Raw genomic sequence first — 24,058 nt, forward strand, 5'->3', positions numbered from 1 at the left:
TTCGGATCATTATTACTACGTACACGGAAATCAAGAAACAATAGTAAATGAAGTCAAACAAAGATACTGGATCACAAGACTGAGACCTACCGTTAAACATATAACATCTAAATGCTCATTTTGTAGAATAAGAAAATCTAAACCAGAAGTACAAAGAATGGGTGACTTACCTGGCGCGCGAATGGCCCATCAGCAACGACCTTTTACTTATTGCGGCGTGGATTTATTTGGTCCCATGGAAGTCACGGTAGGAAGACGCCGCGAAAAAAGATACGGCGTCCTGTTTACGTGCTTGACGGTACGAGCTATTCATCTGGAACTAGTCAATAATCTTACCGCGGACTCATTTATTATGGCATTACGAAGGATGGCCGCAAGACGTGGATGGCCACAGTATATGTACTCCGATAATGGAACAAACTTGCGAGGAGCGAATACGGAACTGAAGAAGTCTATAAAAGATCTAGACGAAGATGTGTTGAAAGATAAGGCTTCCAATCACGGAATCAAATGGACCTTCATACCGCCCGCGAGTCCCCACTGGGGCGGGGCATGGGAGAGGCTCATCAGAAGCGTGAAGACCAGTTTGAAAGTGATTTTAAACGAACGCGCTCCCAGAGAGGAAACTCTGAACACTCTCTTGACGGAGGTGGAAAACATGGTGAATAGCCGGCCCTTGACTCACGTCTCTGTGAACCCGAATGACCCTGAAACGTTAACCCCTAATCATTTCTTGCTGGGATCGTCATCTAGCTTACCTCAAATAGGAAAATTTGACAATTCAGATACGTACATGAGAAAACTATGGCGAAGTTCACAAAGATTAGCCGACATGTACTGGCGCAGATGGGTCAAGGAGGTACTTCCAGACTTGATACCCCGTAGGAAATGGCAAGAGGAACGTAAAAACTTACAAGTGGGCGATCTAGTGCTTATAGTGGATCCAGACGGTCCCCGAAACTCTTGGCCTAAAGGAATAATTCTAGAAGTGATACCCGGAAGAGACAATAGAGTCAGAATGGTTCGAGTAAAAACTAAATCGGGCATTTTAACTAGATCGGTCACGCGCATCGCTCGATTACAAGTTGAGAGTGAGTGTTGCTGAGGCAGCACTGGGGTGGGGCGTGTTAGCGATGCGTTAAATATAAATTTGGAGCTGTGATTGGTATATTTGGTGTATGTTTGTTTGTATGGTGAATTCGTTTTGTTAAAAGAAGTTAGTAAATTTTTAGCTTAGTTTTAAATTAACAAGATTTGTAAGAGGGAGTGCGCGGGGTTCAACGAGAGGTGAGGGGGCCTCGGACCGATGACCTGAGGCGAACGAAGTCAGTGCTGTGACCAAAGCAACGAACGCCGCGCGCTTCCTAACCACTAAAGTTTTTGTCATCCGACGCCACTATAGATAATAAATATTTTTCTCACTAAAACCTCTGTTAGTGCATTCCACGAACTTACGAACCAACATAAATTATAACCTCTCCGGAAGAAGAGGAGAGAACCGACAAGAAGAGACTCGCTCCTACGCCCTGCGCCGGTCAAGCCACGAGGACCGTGTGAACGCCATACTGAAGTCTTCGTTATTTTCCTCGAACTAATCCCAGCACCCGTTCTGCGACAGCCACTGTGGCAATACTCGAGCTGCCACGTTTCAACACGTAAGAAGTCTAAAAATCACACGTGGTGGCCGAAACCTGAGCGGTGGCCGTCCGGAATAGCATCTCTAAGAAGTTGTAGATCAGCAGTAGCCTCTGAGATGGATTGATCATGAACCAATGGACGAAATACTTTCTAGAGGCAAATCATCCAAACGTTTACAATAATTATTGCCGAATAATAGAACTTCCTAAAGATCCTCACGATTCTTTTTTCAAAACATTTACTCCTACATGATGTATATACAAGATATAATATTATAAAGAGGAAAGATTTGTTTGTTTGTTTGTTTCGAATAGGCTCCGAAACTACTGGACCGATTTGAAAAATTCTTTTTCCATTGGAAGCCGACATTGTCCCTGATGAACATAGGCTACTTTTTTTTATTTTTTTTTTTATTTTATTTTTTTGGTTTCATGTGTGTTTTAATGTTTCCGAAGCGAAGCGAGGGCGGGTCGCTATACAAGATAAAATGTTTATTACAAACTTATAAATATTTTTTAATTATTGAGTTAACATGAAAGTTAACAGCTGTGTTTTTTTCGATTTAATAATTATACAAATTATGAACATTATCATTGCGCTTCATAATTTTATTATGGCTTTACCTATTTCATCATAGCGTTGTGCTTAATAATTTCACCAGCAGATAACAAACACGTCTTCATAATACAATACTGTATGTTTTCCAAAGGCACATCAATATTACGGTTTTACATAACAATAAAACCGATATTATGTGCCGAGAAGGAAAACATACAGCATTGCAGGAAGTTCTTCCTGGTGAAGACTATGAAGATCAAAGATGGCTGCGCTTCCTTTATACTTGCTGGCAGCACCTAGCGGCTAATGATGGAACTAAATCGACTGTCTATGGTTGGACATAGACAAGGAATTTAAGCTAAGTACACACTGCTTCTTCATAATACAATGCTATATGTTTTCCTTCTCGGCACATAATATCGGTTTTATTGTTATGTAAAACCGTAATATTATTATAAGGCAGGACTTCTGCATTTTATTCTTGCAAAAGCCCTGCTCTACAAGTTTTTTGGTTGGCAGTTAGGACAATTTCAAACTTTACAACCTTTCTTGCCACACTTGTAACATACTAACGTTTTATCAGAACATTTATTAGTAGTATGTGTATATAGACCGCACTTCAAACATTTTGATTTTTTTGTTGAAGGGTCAGGTTGAGATGGTTGTGGTTTTACATTTTCTATTTTATGCTTACCACGTGGCAAGGAAGTGTTCATGTCCAACGTTAATGAAAAATTTATGTTATTTGGTTCTATCCACAGATTCGGTAGAATCTGGCGCCAAGTTCCGTTCAAAAATCCCGTTGTAAACGGATCGCCAGACTACCGACTGTGTTTACTGTAAGCAGAACGGTTTTTTGAGGATGCGAAATTTTTTTTAATTCTACGGTACTTCTGGTTCCTAAATTGCATATTATATCAATCACTCACAACTTTATTTTACTGATATTAACTAGTCATATCAATTACAACAATTAATCTACTTGAAATTATTAATTTTATCACCACAAACTATAGCTCGCTCAAAAATTTCGATCCTGACTTTTTTTCGATGTAAAAAGTGACATACCACAGGCTATAAATAATTCCAGAATACATGGTAATCTACGGCCGCCAGGTGCGCTGGAATTATTCTTACATTTTTAATGGATTTCATGACCTGGTAACTGAGACCTTTAAGTCATGTCTTATTTTAATTTATATTCATATTTTTATGAAAAATGATATTATGGAGTGAAATGAAATGAAGATGATTAATTTGATCCACAGATTCGGTAGAATCTGGCGCCAAGTTCCGTTCAAAAATCCCGTTGTAAACGGAATGCCAGACTACCGACTGTGTTTACTGTAAGCAGAACGGTATTTTGAGGTTGCGAAATTTTATTTAATTCTACGGTACTTCTGGTTCCTATGTATGAATATACGACGAAGGGAAGAACTTCCACCGAGCGGGTGATATTGCTCGGTAGACGGACGGTCCGAATGTTGTTGTTTGGAACTCGTATATATGCGCTTTATCTTGAAAATGTCGTAAGCGAGATTCATCTGGCATCGAGGCATCTGTCAATTATCTTGCGTTGTATGATGGCTACCCGCCACACCTAAATTGTATATTATATCAATCACTCACAACTTTATTTTACTGATATTAATCTACTTGAAAGTATTAATTTTATCACCACAAACTATAGCTCGCTCAAAAATTTCGATCCTGACTTTTTTTCGATGTAAAAAGTGACATGCCACAGACTATAAATAATTCGAGAATACATGGTAATCTACGGCCGCCAGGGTGCGCTGGAATTATTCCTACATTTTTAATGGATTTTATGACCTGGTAACTGAGATCCGAACAAAAACAGTTTCACTGTAAAAAATTGCGCCAAGTCCACGTTTATAAAACTCATCTCAATGACATTTGCACTTTACAAAAAAAATAAGACTTCAATAACTTTCATTCTCTACAAAAAGATGTGAAATACAAAAAAATACCAAGAAACCGTCATAATGTCCCGCTGTCCCGCCAGGACAGACTGATTGACTGCCAGAGACTCATTGACTGTGACGGACGGACCGTCTGATACGGACTGGATGACTGTCTGACACGGAACGCCACGACTCTGTCCACGTACCGCCATTTTATACTGTGGCGTTACGGAGTCCACCCTACATTTTGTGATATTTATCAAAACAGCATTTCATCATTTAAAATGATAGTCAAAACAACGTCTTAATATTACTAAAAGTCGTTAATCACGACACGGCCATTCTGACATGTCACACGTCCCAGTGTGACGCTCCTGCTAGGAAAATAACCTTCTGTAATATCAAACAGGTTTCGTCTGGGCCAATCCTGATTCATTCACGATTGAGGATTGGGATTCGTTTCATTACAAACCATAAAGTTAGCTTTCAACAAGATCTTTAACCTGTGTGAGTAGATAATTTAATTACCCAATTATTAGCGACACACTATACAACTGAAAAATTTCATTAATGCTCAATAAGCATTAGAAACCCGAGTCATTACAAAACTAAGTAATCTGAATCAGTATTCAGTATCAATCACAGACTGTCGTTACAATCACCTCCATGTAGTGAGAGTAACTCATGCCACCTATATCAAGTGACGATAACCTTGACACCTCCATCGAGCGACGCAAATAAGTGGGACCTCCATCCGGCACCCAACTTCAACATAAAACACTAATGCCTCCATCCGGCACGCAAGTGGAACTTCCATCCAGTACCCACTTCAATCATAAAACACATCGCTCGATTTAGGTGATGTGTTTAATTACCAGTTTTATAAATGACACCGAATACTGTTCTTTACTAATCACACAAAATAGGACAAAAAAATCCCTACTTTAATCAGTTAGTTGTATCGTGGTCATGTGACTCTACATCTTCTACATTACTAGTTTCAACAAAATCGTATTTAGGGATTGCACTACATTTTGATGAATTAAGCACACACACATAGTAAAAGCTTAGAAAATTTTCAAGTATACAGAAATAATTGATCACAATAAACTACTAGAGCAAATTAAAGAGCAGAGGATGATCAGAGCCTTGTACCACCGCCGTTTATTCATTCAACCATTTAATTAAGCACAATTAAATTATCGAAACTTCACATAAGCCTCTCTATCGCCACGGCTCTCCCGCCGACCAGCAAGTGCAACTGCCCTCATGATGCGCATCCACAGCGTGAATCGCCCGTGTGCATCACCCGCTGACTACACACGATGGTATTTACAGACCCCGACCTCCGTCAGAGCCAAACGCGCACCGCGCACCCACGGACTACTTGAGTTGCCTCAAGCGACATTGATTCTACCGGGCTACGACTACGTAATAGCTACTGGTACGGTCGAACACAATACGGCCGATAGAGTCTTACTAGAGTTTCCAGCACAACTTAGACTCACTCATCTTCAATAGGATCATTGTCAACATCAACTTCGACTGGTACATGACCTACTGATATCCTCCTCAACCTATCGTGTGCATATTTGTACGTACGCTTAGAGTAAAGCTTTCAGCTTATAACGATCACCGTCCAGAACCTCTACTACTCTAAATGGACCTTTGAATCGAGTTTCGTTCGGATCAAGTTTCGTTTGATTCCGCTCTTCGTTTTCTAATAAAACGAAATCACCGACCGAAAATTTTGAAATTTTCGCCTTTGTTTTATCAAATCGCGCCTTATAATCCGTTTTTTGTTTTGTTCTCATACGCTATCTCGCGAATTTCGTCAATATCAATTTCAATCTACATCGCTACACATCAACGATAACGGTCTTGCAACCTTACCGATTAAAAGCTCGAGTGATGATGCTTTCGTTACACGACTCATCGTGCAATTAATACTGCCGTGCTTGTGATATATACAGTAAGTGCCTCGGAGACACTTTTGAGAAAAACGCGGTTAAAGATTTCAATTTTACTTTTGACGTTTCTCGCGAAGTATAAAGCATACCTAAGTTTTTATAATTTTTTAAGATAAATATAGGCTTTTGTAACAATTTGCCTATTATTATTTTTATTCAGAAATAATATTTAAATTATAAAGCTTGAAAAAATATTTATATTAAGGAATTTATAATTAAAAAAAAAACATTTTTTTAGCATTGGTACAGTAAGTGTGTGACTTACTGTAACAATATTTAGTTTGAACTACATACTGCAATTATGATTACGGAATGAGGTGAATGTTTAAATAGAATAACAAAAATTGCACAATTTGCTTAATGAAACTTAATCACTTACTGTAATTATAGCTATGAGCAATATATAAACTTATGGCATCTACCATAAAGCACTGGAACCATAATTAATTAGTCTTCCTCGATATTATTTGTAGATAAAAGAAACAAAAGAGATCTTATGAAATCACAGCTTCATAGAATAATTACACAACTTTGTTAAGACTATAAAATTTTAAAATCAGTTCCATTTATTGAATTTTTTATGCATTGAGAATAAAAAAACCACCAAAAATAAACACTTTGTTTCTAAAAAAACTAATACAGTTCTTTTTGGAATTTTTATAATAAAAATAATAATACGTAGATTGACAGAACGCAGCTGCACAACCCTGATCTAATAAGGTACTTTATAATCTTTAATAAGTCATTTAACCTCTTAGGACGGTTATTATGTACTACTAAACTATTATGTAGATTATGAAATCCTCGATACAAGAAATTATCAAATCAGTCAATCTTACAAATTAATAATATTAGCACCTGTGTAACAGTTTATGGTTAAATAGTAAATGTCCTTTAATTGACTAGTAATATGTAGGCTTACATAATATAGGCATATTAGGGGTTAAAGTATGAAATTGCCGATTTGACCTGAAAAATTGAAATTCGTTTTTTTTTTCATTTAACATATTTATTGAATCAAAATATCTACAGTTATTATCTATACATTGCTACCATCTAATAGAAAGGTCAATTATCTCTTTGCGATAGAACTCTGGTGATCTAGATTCTACAAACTGTGTGAAAGCATTTTGTACTGCTTCCTGGGACGAAAAGTTTTTATCACCTAGAAACTTGTCCAAATCCGAAAAAAATTGTATTTATTCCGTTGGAGCAAGGTCTAGCAAATACGGGGGGTGACCAATGGTTTCTAATTGCAGTTCCTGTAGAGTTAAAACGGTTTCTCGTGCTGTGTGAGGTCTCGCGTCATCATAGAGCAGTAATGGTGAAGACCGATTCAGGATTCAGGGCTGTTTCACTACAAGTTTTACTATCATTGTTCGGAGTACGGCATAGTAGACATTTACCGTTATTTCTTGACCAGATCGGAGAAACCTATAGTGAATAACACCATGTTGAGATCCCCAAACAGTTACCATTACTATACATATATTGGTAAGCTTTGCTTCAGGATACTGTTGCGGCGTTTGACCTGGGGTCAGCCATTGCATTTTTCGCTTACGGTTATCGTAAAGAATCGCTTTTCATCACATGATATTACTTCATTTCTGTATCGATTCAACAAGGCAACACAAGGTTCAACACGCGTTTCTTTCTGCAGATCAGTCAAATCATAATGCACCCATTTTTCCCATTTTTTTTTAATTTCATTGATTTGGTGCAAATGAGTCAATATTGTTGATAAGGTAACATTAAACCATATCGCTAATTCCTGGGTAGTTTGGCTCGGATCAGCTCTCACCATCTCTTTCAATTCATTGTTATTCACATGTGTGGGCAGTCTTCCACGTGGTTCGTTCTTCAAATCAAAATTTCCATCACGAAAGCGTTTAAACTAAAACACACGCTGCGTTAATTAGTAGTCCCTTCTCCTGCTTTTGCAGCGTTAGTCCCGCGTCGGAACTCTTATTAAAAAATCACTCGAATTTTCAAAGTATCCATCTTTCTTGTCTAAGCTGAATAATAAAAAAAAACTGAAAGTCGATAATCGAACGTTACACATGTTCACTAAAAAATCTCAAACCATGAAGGTTCTATGTCAATTCGAAGTAGGTACCTATTACAACAAAACGGCAATTTAAATAATCCATGTTATTTAAAAAAAAAAATCTGAACTCAAAACTCTTCGGTTAATAGATTTGATGCAGAATTCGAAATGTTTAACCAAAAATCTCTTCTATTCTCAGGCATCAGAGGTACAAGCTTCTGTATAATATCTACTTTACGATCTGCAGTGATTCCTCTGGGACTATTTTTAAACTTCACCTAAGGAAACTTTTGGGTCTTCATAATTTTGGCTTGTAAAAAGTCCAATGATTGAAACATCTCATATTATGATCTGTTTTAAACATTAGTATGAAATAAGCCCTCTGAACTTTAACTAAACACCTTATAATATTTGCAGCAAGTAACGTGTTTACCTAACATGTTCCAGGCAAGTCTACGCATAATATGAAGTATTCCTTAATATAATTACAGTAGTGAATCTTGCTGTTGTTACGACTATGCATAAAAATAAATATTTTAATTTGCTGACTTATCATATACACAGTAAGTTCAACTTACTGTAGATATGTTAAGGTTTAGTAACTAATGCTTTATTTTCAACAATTAATATAATAATAGTATGTGGTACTTACTGCTAATATGTTTCAGTGATACTTGATGAAAAATACTCATATCTTAAAAATAATAACAGCAAAATTACTTACTGTATCAATACATAGGAAATGGTTTAAACTTTATGAAAAAATCAACCGTATGTGCCCATACTGCAATTATAATAAGTATGTTTTGGCGCAAAATGTTTCTTACTGTAGTTATGCTTAAGCTTATTTACGTTTCTATACCACATTTTAAAATTTTAAATATACAGAAATGTAGATCTCAATCTCTACATTCCAAATATATACTTAACTCAATATCGACAAAAATGTGACTTACTGTATTTATCGTAAGCACGGCAGAATAGCTAGCTGAACCTCACCTACAACATCTTGCCACGATTTGGTATCGCTAGTCTCTACCGCTGTTAACATTGCTTTTAGGACACTCATAACGCGCTCTACCTGTCCATTAGCACGAGGGGAACCGGTTGCTCTCTGGTCTCGTCAAGGTTAATCTCTTGTTTTCAGTATCATTTAAAGTAAAAAGCTTTGGGGGTATGGCACGCGAATTATTAAAAGCTCAAGAGGGCTCACCCTTTTTATACGTTGGATAGAACAATTTCAAAAATATGTGCTTCTAGCACTTCTTGTCAAGAACAATTCCATGAGCTAATTGCGAGCTTGGTCAGCAATAACGCAAGTGTGGGCTTCGAATAAGGACACACTAGATTTAAGTGCTTATTTCGCTGAATGCTCAATCTTATTGTGAAGTTCTGGTGAAGTTTTGTTTCGGAAGCCCAAACATGAGTCATCGTCAACAAAGCAATAACCGTGACGTCAGCAATGCTGACGCATGTCTGCAAAGGCAGATCTTCGGCGAACTCAACTGCTGAATTGTGGAATTCGCAGACGACGGCATCCGCTGGACCGGTGGTCCGATGCCCTTCCCGTTAGATTAAGATTAGTAATAAGTTAGTCTTAAGTCAGATTTGGTACGGAATAAACGTTCATAAAATATAATTTCTATTTTTTAAAACGTACTCCGCGTGGCCCGCAACTTGACTGGCGCAGCCGGTAGGATTTCCGCGATCGCGAACTCAATCTGGAAGTAATCGCGACGTACGTTTTTACGCGTTTAACGGAAATTCGAACAAAATAAATTCGTCAAGACAACACGACCACAACAGCTCCGGAAGTCACCACCATCTGCTTGAGATTCACCCCGAGGATATGGACAGTCTGTGAGTAGACCCTAATCGCTATTTTCATTCCATTCCATTCCTTAGTATAATAGTTATACGTTTTTTCTAGAAGACAGAGCGCTATTTCCAAAATTCGAATGGTGTCTTTAGTTTTCTTTTAGCTAGGAATTAAGAGTAAAATTAATAAAAGTACATATAATACATAAAATTAAAGAATATTGAAATTTACTTTTAGTTTTGGAGTCGTCGTGGCCTAAAGGATAAGACGTCCGGTGCATATGCGTATCGAGCGATGCACCGGTGTTCGAATCCCGCTGGCGGGTACCAATTTTTCTAATGAAATATGTACTCAGCAAATGTTCACGATTGACTTCCACGGTGAAGGAATAATACATCGTGCAATAAAAATCAAACCCGCAAAATTATAATTTGCGTAATTACTGGTGGTAGGACCTCTTGTGAGTCCGCACGGGTAGGTACCACCGCCCCGCCTATTTCTGCCGTGAAGCAGTAATGCGTTTCGGTTTGAAGGGTGGGGCAGCCGTTGTGACTATACTGAGACCTTAGAACTACTATATCTCAAGGTGTGTGGCGCATTTACGTTGTAGATGTCTATGGGCTCCAGTAACCACTTAACACCAGGTGGGCTAGGAGCTCGTCCACACATCTAAGCAATAAAAAAAAAAAAAAAAAAAAAGTTATAAGAATTACAAAATTTTATACGACATACTTATTAAAATCATTTCAATTTTATTTAAACAAATTAATTAATACAATAAATTAACATGTACAACATATCTCAGATACCACGTGAAATTGCTAACGTCATCCCCAAATTCGATGGTGACGAAAAGTTATTAAATTTATTTATTAGAAAATGTGAATATGTAATTCGATTGTGTCGTGTAGATGATAGTAGAGAACAGGACTTATATATATTTCATGTTGTGACATCCCGATTGTGTGGGAAAGCCGCAGCTCTTATTAGCGAAAGACAAGATTTAGATACTTGGGACTCATTAAAAACAGCCCTAGAACAACATTTCGGAGATCCACGTTCGGAAGAATGTATTGCAATAGAATTAGAAACTTTAAAAATTAATAACGGAGAATCGTATCTAGATTTCTGTAATAGAATACAGCATATTAAAAGTACTTTGATTGCAACAGTGAATTTAATACAGGATGATAACCTTCGTAAAAGTAAAGTGATAATATATGACAACATGTCTATGAATGTGTTCTTATATAATCTACCGGAGGACCTTCTTCGTATAGTTAGATTAAAAGGATGTGATTCGTTAGAAAAAGCGCTAAGTATAGTATTAGAAGAAGTTAACTTTATGTTCCAATATAGTTCACGCAATAAAATGTTAAAACAACAAAATACCCAATGTACGGCTCCTAGACCTCAACCGTTCAACAAATTTCAGTTTTCAGATAAAAATGTAATAAAACCTCATCTCATTAGTAACACACAGCCTCAGTATAAATTCGGTATTCCACAGAATGTCGCAACCATGCCAAATCAACCTCAACAGCAAAATAAATTTAAATTTGGAATTCCCGCTAGCAAACAAATAAAATTACCACAAACGCAACAATTCGGATATCGACCTCAAAATCAAACTCATTTTGGATATCGACCACCTTTGAACCAAAATCAATTTGGTTACAAACCAAACTTAAATCAACCTCAATTCGGTTACCGACCCCAGTTAAATCAGAATAACCCCCAATTCGGTTATAAACCCCAACAATTCGGATATCGTCCCCCACAGGTGTTACAACCTAGGAACGGACCGACTGATGTTAGTATGCGTACCGCTAAGCCACTAGGAATACGCATGAACGAATTATACAACTTAAACGATGACGATAATAATTATAACAATTCTGAAATTCAGAACCCTTCATACGATGATTATAGTAATACAGAAGTAATGGAAGAGTTTGAAACATTAGAAACTGATCAAACCGAAGAATACGACCCCGTAGAAGAAAATTTTCACATAATTACCAACAACCAACCCCCGAAATAATAAACTTAAATTGTAACGCATTAAAATTACCATATATTAACATCCCCGAAATCAATGGTAAATTTATGATAGATACCGGAAGTTCACGCTCATTTATTAGCCCTAAGCTGGTTACTAAATATTTCGAAAATTTTAAGTACTATGAACCCTTTGAAGTAATTAGCACACACGCAACTAGTAAGCACGACGAAGTAATATATATACCGTTATTTCCAACATTTAATAGTGACGAGATGCATAAATTTTATATATATGACGTAGACGGACGTTACGACGGACTAATAGGAAGTGATCTACTAAAACAGCTAGATACAAAAATTGATATGAAAAACTTACTACTACATACAAATACCACTCAAATACCTATAATATATAATCCCGGTTGTTCAATTAAAATAGCCCCACGTTGTGAACAAAGAGTTAGGTTACCTACAAACCTACGGAACGGACAAGCAATAATGAATTATAAAATATTTTGTGATGGAGTTAGAATGCCTAGTGCAATAGTAAGATGCGAAAACGGTTTCGCGACGACAGTCATACAAAACATTAAAGACCGCGAAGTAACTTTAAATTTCCTTACACCAGTAACTGAATACAATAGTGACACATGTGAAATTAACAATATAACTGACATTGACATGACAAACATAGACATAGATAGTATATTAACCGAAAATTTAAATAATAAATTACGATTAGATCACATGAATGAAGAGGAGAAAACATACATTCGTAAACTCTGCTCAGAATATAAAGATATATTTTATTCTGAAAAATTACCCTTGACTTTTACCAACGATGTTAAACACCACATTCGCACTCGTAACGAGGACCCTATTTTTATACGACCATATAGACAGCCCCAAGTGATTAACGACGAAATAAATAGACAAGTTGAGAAAATGTTAGAAAATAATTAGTAACTCACTCTCACTCACCCTGGAGTGCACCCGTGCACCTAGTACCAAAAAAAAGTGGAAAACTGAATAATAACGCAGACGCCTTATCGCGTATTAAAATAAATGCCTTACACAAAGATAATAGCTCATTGAAAGTAAACGTTGACAAAGATAGAAATAGAAATAAACATGTAAAAGAAATTATTAAAGAAATAGAAAATTTGCGTAGAGAACCCGAGGAAAATTTCTATTTCCGACACAGACTCTGAGCGAACTTTAACAGCCCATTGTCGCTCACCTTACTCAATACCATACTCTAGTTCCACCCTGACCGCATCCGAAGGTTCACCTAGTAACACAGAAACTGCTCATTCCGCACAAGATACAGAATCGAAAGCTATCTAATCTTACAAGAAGTCATAGATACAAAACCAAATCAAATTTTAGTCTATACATGGCTTATCGACAAACTCTCAGTTAAAAATTTGTCTAGAGAAAAATAAAGAATTTTAGAAGTCCACCTACCAGTTAATCGACCTGACCTCGTTAAACAGTTTCTTAAGGAATATATAAAGAACAATACTAAATACTTCATTTATTTCGAAGATGATCAACATAGGAGACAATTTACAGAAACAGTAATCTTTTTATTCAAAAAGGAAATGGTACAATTTTTCGAATGCACTAAAAGAGTAGTTTTTATTGAAAATGAATTAGAACAAAAAGAAATCGTTGAAAAATATCATACAGGTAAAACATGTCACCGAGGTATAAGAGAAACACTTACACACATTAAACGCACATACTTTTGGCATAAAATTTAACAAACCGTTTCAAGTGTCATAAACTCTTGCGAAGTATGTAAACGTATGAAATATGACAGGAAACCCCTCAGAACTACACTACAATTAACACAGACACAGACTAAACCTTTAGAAGAACTTTTTATCGACTTATTTACTATCGAAGGACATTACTATCTTACTATTATTGACGCCTTCAGCAAACTGGGACAAGCACTAGAAATTACAAACCGATCTACTCCTGAAGTAGTACGAGCCCTAATAAAATACTTTTCATTTTATGGGATACCCCAAAAAATTAGCTCGGATTTTTGCTACATGAATTACATTTAAATTCTGTTAGAATTTAATAATGCACTTCTAAAAGAACTCTTAGCATTTTACAAAATAGATTTACACATCAGTACACCTAACAACCCGAACTCCATGGGACTCATAGAAAGGTTCCATTCCACAATACTAGAAATATATAGATTGGCTAAATACGAACAAAAATACACGGATGCAGCATCCATAATGACCTATGCTATTATGGCCTATAATCAGTCTATTCACTCCAGTACTGGCTACACCCCATTCGAGATATTCCTAGGTCACACAGACTCTAGAAATACTTTTGATGCCGACTTTAATAAGCAATATATACAACAATTAATAAAAGAACACGCAAAAAGAACAAAATTTTTATACAAACATATTTCGGAACAAACAATAAAAATGAAGGAAAAACGAAATGATAAAAGAGCAGGAGAAACAGAATTTAATATTAAACCAGGAGACACCATATTTTCCAAAAACACAAATAAAAGAATTAGCAAAGATAAGCCGCGTTACCAAAAAGCTATAGTTACAGATGACATAGTCAGAAACACAGTTCCCGTTCAAATAAAAGAACGCAGTACAAAAGTTCCACTAAAAAACATTAAACGCCCTTCACAGGCACCTCCGCGTCCTCCTGATGACGATCATGACGATGCAAGTCCACGCCCTTCAACTTCAGGTATTAACTAACAATCCCGGAGTTTTACCCGTCAGAGAAGGCACTGCTGTTTTGAGCAAAGACAAGTGGATAATAGCAAGAGTATTGGACTTTAAACCTATTAGGGAAGACTTAGATTTTAACATTCAATGTTTCAGGGAACTAAATAGTTTAGTTAGTGTTAAGTTTATTAAGAACTTTACTTATAATTTTATAGATGTAAGAGAACAAGTAGACTATATGCAAAATCTAACAGTAAGCAAATTCGAACAAATCACTCCTACCTTTAAAATCAAACGCAGACTGATTAACCCAATTGGATCATTAATTAAAATCATTACAGGAAATCTGGATCACGATGATGCCATAAAATACGATAAATTAATTAGTGAAATCAAATCAGATCAAGACGCTAATGATAAAAAATTAACGTTAATCTCTGAAATGGTGCAAATTGTATCTAATTCAACCATTACCTTAAATAGAAACCTCATTCGATTGAATAAGGAAATTGCAACATTGTGGCAAAATTATACCGAAAATTTACGGATTGAACACTTTGAAGTTCAAATCATATCCGCAATACAATAAAATATACCTTCAGACGATTCATGCTAAACTAAGTGAAATAGAAACTAGTTTTGCACTTAGTAGATTAGGAATATTACATCAATCCATTATTGATTCAAACAAATTATTAAATTTACTTGAAAATATTCATAAGAAAGATAAATTAGTTTATACCCCTAGATTAGAAAATTTAGTTAAGATAGAGCAAACGATAACACTTAAGGCTTATTTTAAGAAGAGCCAAATTACCTACGTTTTGGAAATACCTTTGATCGAAAAGGAAAGCTATATCTATTATAAGCTAATACCATTGCCCGTATCTCAAAATCCCACAGTAATTATCCTTCCAAAATATCCCTGATGAAATGAAATTAATGATGTACGTAGACAGCGTGAAATCATGCATTCAAATTCCAGTAATTATAGAAGACATCAAAATTCAAATTCTACAACAAAATCAATGGATTTTATACGTTAGAGATGAGACGTTACTTACCAAAACCTGTCCTGAAGACATATCCCGACAGAAAATCCAAGGCACCTATATACTCACCCTTGATGACCCCTGTGAAATTAAGGTTCGAAATATAACTCTGAAAATGCGCCAAACCAATGTGGAAAATATAGAACATACAAAATCACCGATGCTCAATTTACCCCTACTTGATTCAACGAGTAAAATAAAAACTGCAGAACCAGTACACCTGGAAGACGTCGATCTTACAGATTTGAAGATCCTCTCATTCGCCCTGAAGAAAAGTGTTAGTGGTTGTGAAAACAGTGAAAAGGCAATTATCCATGTGAAAAGTGTTAGCGTTAGGACTCTTTGCATCTATGTAATTTTAATAACTTTCATGTTATGTGCCTTAGTATATAAGTACCGTATGAAATTTTGTAAGATTTCAGTACGTAGTTCTCCTGAAACAGAGAACTCCGTTCTTAAGGAGGGAGGAGTTACGTCGGGCACCTCTGCTGACGCATGTCTGCAAAGGCAGATCTTCGGCGAACTCAACTGCTGAATTGTGGAATTCGCAGACGACGGCATCCGCTGGACCGGTGGTCCGATGCCCTTCCCGTTAGATTAAGATTAGTAATAAGTTAGTCTTAAGTCAGATTTGGTACGGAATAAACGTTCATAAAATATAATTTCTATTTTTTAAAACGTACTCCGCGTGGCCCGCAACTTGACTAGGTATCGTGGTGGGACGATGTTGTTTACGACTCTTATCTTGCACGTGTTGTTTTCGATGAATGCTTGCACCTGTTGTTTGTCGTCCCATCTTTATTAGTCATGAACTAATGGTTTATAAAAAAACACGCGCCGACACGGCCATCCTGCTCATGACGCGTCCCTGCGTCAAAATGATATACTTCACATAAATCATCTCACTTCACTATTACACTAAATTACTATCGAGTTCGACTTTTCGTGTCCTGGTCTCGACTCCTTTATTTGAGATACCTAGCCTCGACGCTGGCACTCAAATTTCAGATCTCAAAACCCTAGAATACCAGAAGTACCAAGCCTCGGCGCTTGTGTTCAGATTTCAGGCCTGGAAGCCTTAATAATCTAGAGCTACCAAGCCTTGACGCTGGCAGTTAGATTCCAGGCTCCAAGGCCCTAAGATGTCAGAAGAGCTACCAAGCCTCGACGCTGGCACTCAAATTTCAGGTCTCAATACCCTAGAATACCAGAACAACCAAGCCTCGACGCTGGTGTTCAAACTTAGGCCTACACGCCATTACTAATATTGCAACAACCAAGGCTACACGCTGGTGTTCAAATTTCAGGTCTAAACGAGCATTGCATATTACCTAAATTAAGATAAATTGGGATATACTTAACTTGGGTATCGACACCATACATTGCAACAACCAAGCCTGCACGCATCTCTTCTAATGGAAATTCATACGCCGACACGGCAATCTCATTCTGTTTTCCATAGTTTGGATTACGTCATTAGGCCGTTTTTCGTCACGTGGTGATCCCACTTCTGATGTTGGAGTATCCACAGATTCGGTAGAATCTGGCGCCAAGTTCCGTTAAAAAATCCCGTTGTAAACGGAGCGCCAGACTACCCACTGTGTTTACTGTAAGCAGAACGGTTTTTTGAGGTTGCGTAATTTTATTCAATTTTACGGTACTTCTGGTTCCTAAATTGTACATTATATCAATCACTCACAGCTTTATTTTACTGATATTAACTAGTTATATCAATAACAACAATTAATCTACTTGAAATTATTAATTTTATCACCACAAACTATAGCTCGCTCAAAAATTTCGATCCTGACTTTTTTTCGATGTAAAAAGTGACATGCCACAGACTTTAAATAATTCGAGAATACATGGTAATCTACGGCCGCCAGGGTGCGCTGGAATTATTCCTACATTTGTAATGGATTTTATGACCTGGTAACTGAGACCTTTAAGTCATGTCTTATTTTAATTTATATTCATATTTTTATGAAAAATGATATTATGGAATGAAATGAAATGAAGATGATTAATTTGATCCACAGATTCGGTAGAATCTGGCGCCAAGTTCCGTTAAAAAATCCCGTTGTAACCGGAGCGCCAGACTACCCACTGTGTTTACTGTAAGCAGAACGGTTTTTTGAGGTTGCGAAATTTTATTTAATTTTACGGTACTTCTGGTTCCTAAATTGTACATTATATCAATCACTCACAACTTTAGTTTACTGATATTAACTAGTTATATCAATTACAACAATTAATCTACTTGAAATTATTAATTTTATCACCACAAACTATAGCTCGCTCAAAATTTCGATCCTGACTTTTTTTCGATGTAAAAAGTGACATGCCACAGACTTTAAATAATTCGAGAATACATGGTAATCTACGGCCGCCAGGTGCGCTGGAATTATTCCTACATTTTTAATGGATTTCATGACCTGGTAACTGAGACCTTTAAGTCATGTCTTATTTTAATTTATATTCATATTTTTATGAAAAATGATATTATGGAGTGAAATGAACTGAAGATGATTAATTTGATCCACAGATTCGGTAGAATCTGGCGCCAAGTTCCGTTCAAAAATCTCGTTGTAAACGGAGCGACAAACTACCGACTGTGCTTACTGTAAGCAGAACGGTTTTTTGAGGTTGCGAAATTTTATTTAATTTTACGGTACTTCTGGTTCCTAAATTGTACATTATATCATTCATCCACAGATTCGGTAGAATCTGGCGCCAAGTTCCGTTAAAAAATCCCTGTAGTGTGCAGCTCGCCTAACCTTATATTTGTAACTGCACACACTAAATTATAAGAGTATTACACATGGCTACAGTATTTCCGAGTGACATATTTTTTTAAAAAAGTTAGGGATCCTTACTAAAACTCCAATAGTGTAACCCAAGGTGTAAAAAAATCACCTAAAATATTCTTTATATCGCGTGCCCTGCGAAAACTATTGATGAATGAATAAAGTAATCTATACTTCTTACTAATATTATAAAGAGGAAAGATTTGTTTGTTTGGAATAGGCTTTGAAACTACTGAACCGATTTGAAAAATTCTTTCACTGTTTAGGAGCTCCAGTATTTCCGAGTGACATAGGCATTATTATTTTTTGAAAAAAGTTAGGGATCTTTTCTAAAACTCCAATAATGTAACCCAAGGTGTAAGAAAATCACCTAAAATATTCTTTACATCGCATGCCTTGCGAAAACTATTTACGATAGAATAAAGTCATCTATACTAATATTATAAAGAGGAAAGATTTGTTTGTTTGTTTGTTTTGGATAGGCTTCCAAACTACTGAACCGATTTGAAAAATTCTTTCACTGTTTAGGAGCTCCAGTATTTCCGAGTGACATAGGCTATAATATTTTTTGAAAAAAGTTAGGGATCCTTACTAAAACTCCAATAATGTAACCCAAGGTGTAAGAAAATCACCTAAAATATTTTTTACATCGCGTGCCCTGCGAAAACTATTGATGAAAGAATAAAGTAATCTATACTTCTATACTTAATATTATAAAGAGGAAAGATTTGTTTGTTTGTTTGTTTTGAATAGGCTTTGAAACTACTGAACCGATTTGAAAAATTCTTTCACTGTTTAGGAGCTCCAGTATTTCCGAGTGACATAGGCATTATTATTTTTTGAAAAAAGTTAGGGATCTTTTCTAAAACTTCAATAATGTAAACCAAGGTGTAAAAAAATCACCTAAAATATTTTTTACATCGCATGCCCTGCGAAAACTATTGATGAAAGGATAAAGTAATCTATACTAATATTATAAAGAGGAAAGATTTGTTTGTTTGTTTGTTTCGGATAGGCTTTGAAACTACTGAACCGATTTGAAAAATTCTTTCACTGTTTAGGAGCTACAGTATTTCCGAGTGACATAGACATTATTATTTTTTGAAAAAAGTTAGGGATATTTTCTAAAACTTCAATAATGTAACCCAAGGTGTAAAAAAATCACCTAAAATATTCTTTACATCGCGTGCCCTGCAAAAACTATTGATGAAAGAATAAAGTAATCTATACTTCTTACTAATATTATAAAGAGGAAAGATTTGTTTGTTTGGAATAGGCTTTGAAACTACTGAACCGATTTGAAAAATTCTTTCACTGTTTAGGAGCTCCAGTATTTCCGAGTGACATAGGCATTATTATTTTTTGAAAAAAGTTAGGGATCTTTTCTAAAACTTCAATAATGTAAACCAAGGTGTAAAAAAATCACCTAAAATATTTTTTACATCGCATGCCCTGCGAAAACTATTGATGAAAGAATATAGTAATCTATACTAATATTATAAAGAGGAAAGATTTGTTTGTTTGTTTTTTTCGAATAGGCTTCCAAACTGCTGAACCGATTTGAAAAAGTCTTTCACTGTTTAGGAGCTCCAGTATTTCCGAGTGACATAGGCTATAATATTTTTTGAAAGTTAGGGATCCTTACTAAAACTCCATTAATGTAACCCAAGGTGTAAAAAAATCACCTAAAATATTCTTTACATCGCATGCCTTGCGAAAACTATTTACGATAGAATAAAGTAATCTATACTTCTTACTAATATTATAAAGAGGAAAGATTTGTTTGTTTGTTTGTTTGTTTCGAATAGGCTTCCAAACTACTGAACCGATTTGAAAAATTCTTTCACTGTTTAGGGGCTCCAGTATTTCCGAGTGACATAGGCTATAATATTTTTTGAAAAAAGTTAGGGATCTTTTCTAAAACTCCAATAATGTAAACCAAGGTGTAAAAAAATCACCTAAAATATTTTTTACATCGCATGCCCTGCGAAAACTATTGATGAAAGAATAAAGTAATCTATACTAATATTATAAAGAGGAAAGATTTGTTTGTTTGTTTGTTTTGGATAGGCTTCCAAACTACTGAACCGATTTGAAAAATTCTTTCACTGTTTAGGAGCTCCAGTATTTCCGAGTGACATAGGCTATAATATTTTTTGAAAAAAGTTAGGGATCCTTACTAAAACTCCAATAATGTAACCCAAGGTGTAAGAAAATCACCTAAAATATTTTTTACATCGCGTGCCCTGCGAAAACTATTGATGAAAGAATAAAGTAATCTATACTTCTATAATTAATATTATAAAGAGGAAAGATTTGTTTGTTTGTTTGTTTTGAATAGGCTTTGAAACTACTGAACCGATTTGAAAAATTCTTTCACTGTTTAGGAGCTCCAGTATTTCCGAGTGACATAGGCATTATTATTTTTTGAAAAAAGTTAGGGATCTTTTCTAAAACTCCAATAATGTAAACCAAGGTGTAAAAAAATCACCTAAAATATTTTTTACATCGCATGCCCTTTTTTTTTTTTTTTTTTTTTTTTCGGGCCGGGGGCCGAACCTCCTACGAGGTCCCCACGCATACGGGGCGCGCGGGGTATGTGAGACTCAACGATCTGCAGGTGTTGAGAGCAGATCGCGGGCCCAAGGATTTTAGGACCCACCCACTAAACGACTCCCCTGCACTCTTACACCCGACGTCCGATCCTCTCCGAGGTCAGAACCCGGATGAGGTAGGGGGGTTACCGCGGTCAACACTACAACCAGACGGCGCGGCTCACCCCAAGGACGCCCAGCCGACGGAGCCTTCGAGGCGAATCGAAGGCTCTGAAACGTCGGCCGTCTCGGTACGGCAGCCAGTCAGGCCGCCCAGACAGTGCCGCTGGTGCCCCGGAATACCCCGCTGGACCAGAACCAGCCTGCCGGGTCGGGACGCGATACACTGCCAACCGGTCGCTCTTTCGTAACTCCTTGGCAGCGCGCTAGAGTGCTGGTAGCGCGCCGTGCGGCCTCTCCCCCTCAGGTCGCCCCTTGACCTTCACCGGGGGGAAGCCGCCATCTACAGGGGCCGGAGTCGGGCAAAGGCCCTTCTCCGGCCCCCGGCTCGGCGGCGACGGATAGGTGCGGAGAGGGATGAGCTCTCCCTCTCTCGTTCCGCCGCCTCCTTCTGCGAGATGGTGTACTCGCAGAAGTCGAGCATCGCCTTCCAGGACTCATCGCTGCCGAGCATCGTGGCCACGACGGTCGGCAGCGATAAGTCCGGTCCTATTTGCGAGACAAGGACACGGCGTTGCTCCAGCCATGCGGGGCAATATGCGAGCGTATGCTCGACCGTGTCCTCGTCGCAGTCACAGTGGTGACACTCCATCGTCGGTTCCCTCCGGGCGATGCGATGCAGGTACCGGCCAAAACACCCATGGCCGGTAAGCATCTGCGTCAACCGGAAGGTGAGACGCCCTTGGTCACGGTTCGCCCATTCCGCGAGGACCGGGCGCACCGCCTCGACGGTCCGGAGACCGGCTGACGGGTTCGCCAAGCGGCGAGACCACGCCTCCAGCACAGACCGCCGAGATTGGAGCCTCCGCGCTCTAATCGCTCCTTCTCCGGGACGTGGTTCCCCCCTGTCGCGAAGGTCACATCGCCACGCATAATCGGCGGCGAGCGCCTCCGCCTCCAGGTCCCAGGGAGGCGTCCCGGCGAGAACGCACGCCGCCTCGAAGGAGACGGTGCGGTATCCACGGATCGCCCTGACCGCGATTGCACGCTGCGGGCGTCGCAGGGCCGCGATGTTCCTGCGAGTCAGGGCGCGGCACCACACGAGGGTCCCATATAGTGCCATGGACCGCACCACCCCCACGTAGAGACGACGTACTACTGCGTCGGGCCCCCCGACGTTTGGCAAGAGCCGGCTCAACGAGCCAGCCGTCGCCATCAGCCGAGGGCCTAACTTCTCGAAGTGAGCGCGGAAGTTCCAACGACCGTCCAATTCGAGGCCGAGGTACCGCAACCCGGTTACCCCAACCTCGACGCGGACGCCTCCAATCACCAGGTGGGCCCCGGGCGGCGGCTCTCTTCCAGCCCTGTGAAACAGCAGGGCCTGGGATTTTTCGAGCGCCACCTCGAGGCCCAACCTCCGAATATTACCGACGACGAATGCCACCCCTGCGCAGGCAAGACGGGCAGACTCATGGTAGTCTTTCCCCCGAGCCATGACTAACGTGTCATCCGCGTAACACACAACGCGTAGGCCCGGGAGAGGGCTGTGAAGGGCACCCCGCAGGACCCAGTCGTAGCCGATATTCCACAGAAGAGGGCCAAGGACCGACCCCTGTGGAACACCGCGCTCGACCGGAAAGCGGAGCACCGCACCCCCGTGTCCGGTGCATACGACCGACCTGTCCTCAAGATAGGATCCGATCAGCCGGCGGAGGTACGCAGGGACGCAGTGATATTCAAGCGCCCCCGCGATCACTGACCAGGGTAAGGTGTTGAAAGCATTGGCAATGTCCAGGGACACTGCCAGAGCCACCCCACCCCGGGCGACAGCTTCATCAGAGAGGGCACGCACGCGCATAATCGCGTCGATGGTAGAGCGGCCCTCTCTGAAGCCGTACTGCTCCGCCGATAGATCGGGACCCGTCCCAGTCAGGTGCCGGACGATGCGGGCGGCGACAACTCGCTCCAACAATTTTCCCGCCTCGTCCAGCAACACAATGGGGCGGTACCCCGCGAGTGAGTCCGCCGGGCGCCCCTCCTTCCTCAAAAGGACGAGTCTGCCCGTCTTCCACTGGGTCGGAAACCGTCCCGACTCAAGGCAAGCTTCGAAAAGTCGCACAAGCCGGTCCCCCAGAGCACCGAAGACCAAATCCCAGACCCGGCCGTGAATACCATCAGGGCCGGGGGCCGCGTCCTTCCTCCTCATCTTTGACACGGCCGCACGGATCTCTGCCCCCGAAATCTTCGGAGGGGGCACGTCGGCAGGGGCATCACCACCATCGTGACGTGGTGGCGTGCCCATGAAAGGGGGCCGAAAAGTCCCCTCTCCCTGCGGGAACAGCGCAGAAACTATTTCCCGCAGCTGCCGAGGCTGGAGTCGCTCGGTCATCGGGGGAGCCCACGGCCGCAATTTCTTGCGGACAGTTTTGTATGGGCGCCCCCAGGGATCCTGATCGAGCGTCTCCAGGAGCGTCTGCATGCCCTGAGATTTGGCCTCACCGATGGCCAGCCGCAACGCCTCTTGCTTTTGACGGCAGTCGGCGTGCAGCCGGTCCGCCGCCTCCGCAAAGTCGTCATCGCGAAGACGGCGGCGGCGGTGGCGAGCGCTCCGGCGGCGCGCCCGCACGCACTCCTCACGGAGTTGCGCGATATTGGGTGACCACCAGTACGCACCGCCACGCGGAGCGTGGCCACCTACCCGGGGCATCGCTGCATCGCAAGTCCGACACATCGTTCCCCGGAACCAGTCAGCCTCCGACTCCACATCCACAGGGCTCGCGGGCACGGGTGCCCACGCA

At 39.5% G+C, this 24,058-nt stretch overlaps 1 protein-coding gene across 1 annotated transcript; it reads left to right on the plus strand.

Moving 5' to 3' along the window:
* Positions 1-367: 367 nt before the first annotated feature.
* Positions 368-12,001, plus strand: LOC134201643 (uncharacterized). The gene is made up of 2 exons (XM_062676883.1): positions 368-1,021; positions 11,741-12,001. The coding sequence occupies exons 1-2, from the start codon at positions 368-370 to the stop codon at positions 11,999-12,001; spliced, it is 915 nt and encodes a 304-aa protein (XP_062532867.1).
* Positions 12,002-24,058: the final 12,057 nt, after the last annotated feature.

Source organism: Bombyx mori, chromosome W (assembly GCF_030269925.1).
Source record: "Bombyx mori chromosome W, ASM3026992v2".
Lineage (NCBI taxonomy): Eukaryota > Metazoa > Arthropoda > Insecta > Lepidoptera > Bombycidae > Bombyx > Bombyx mori.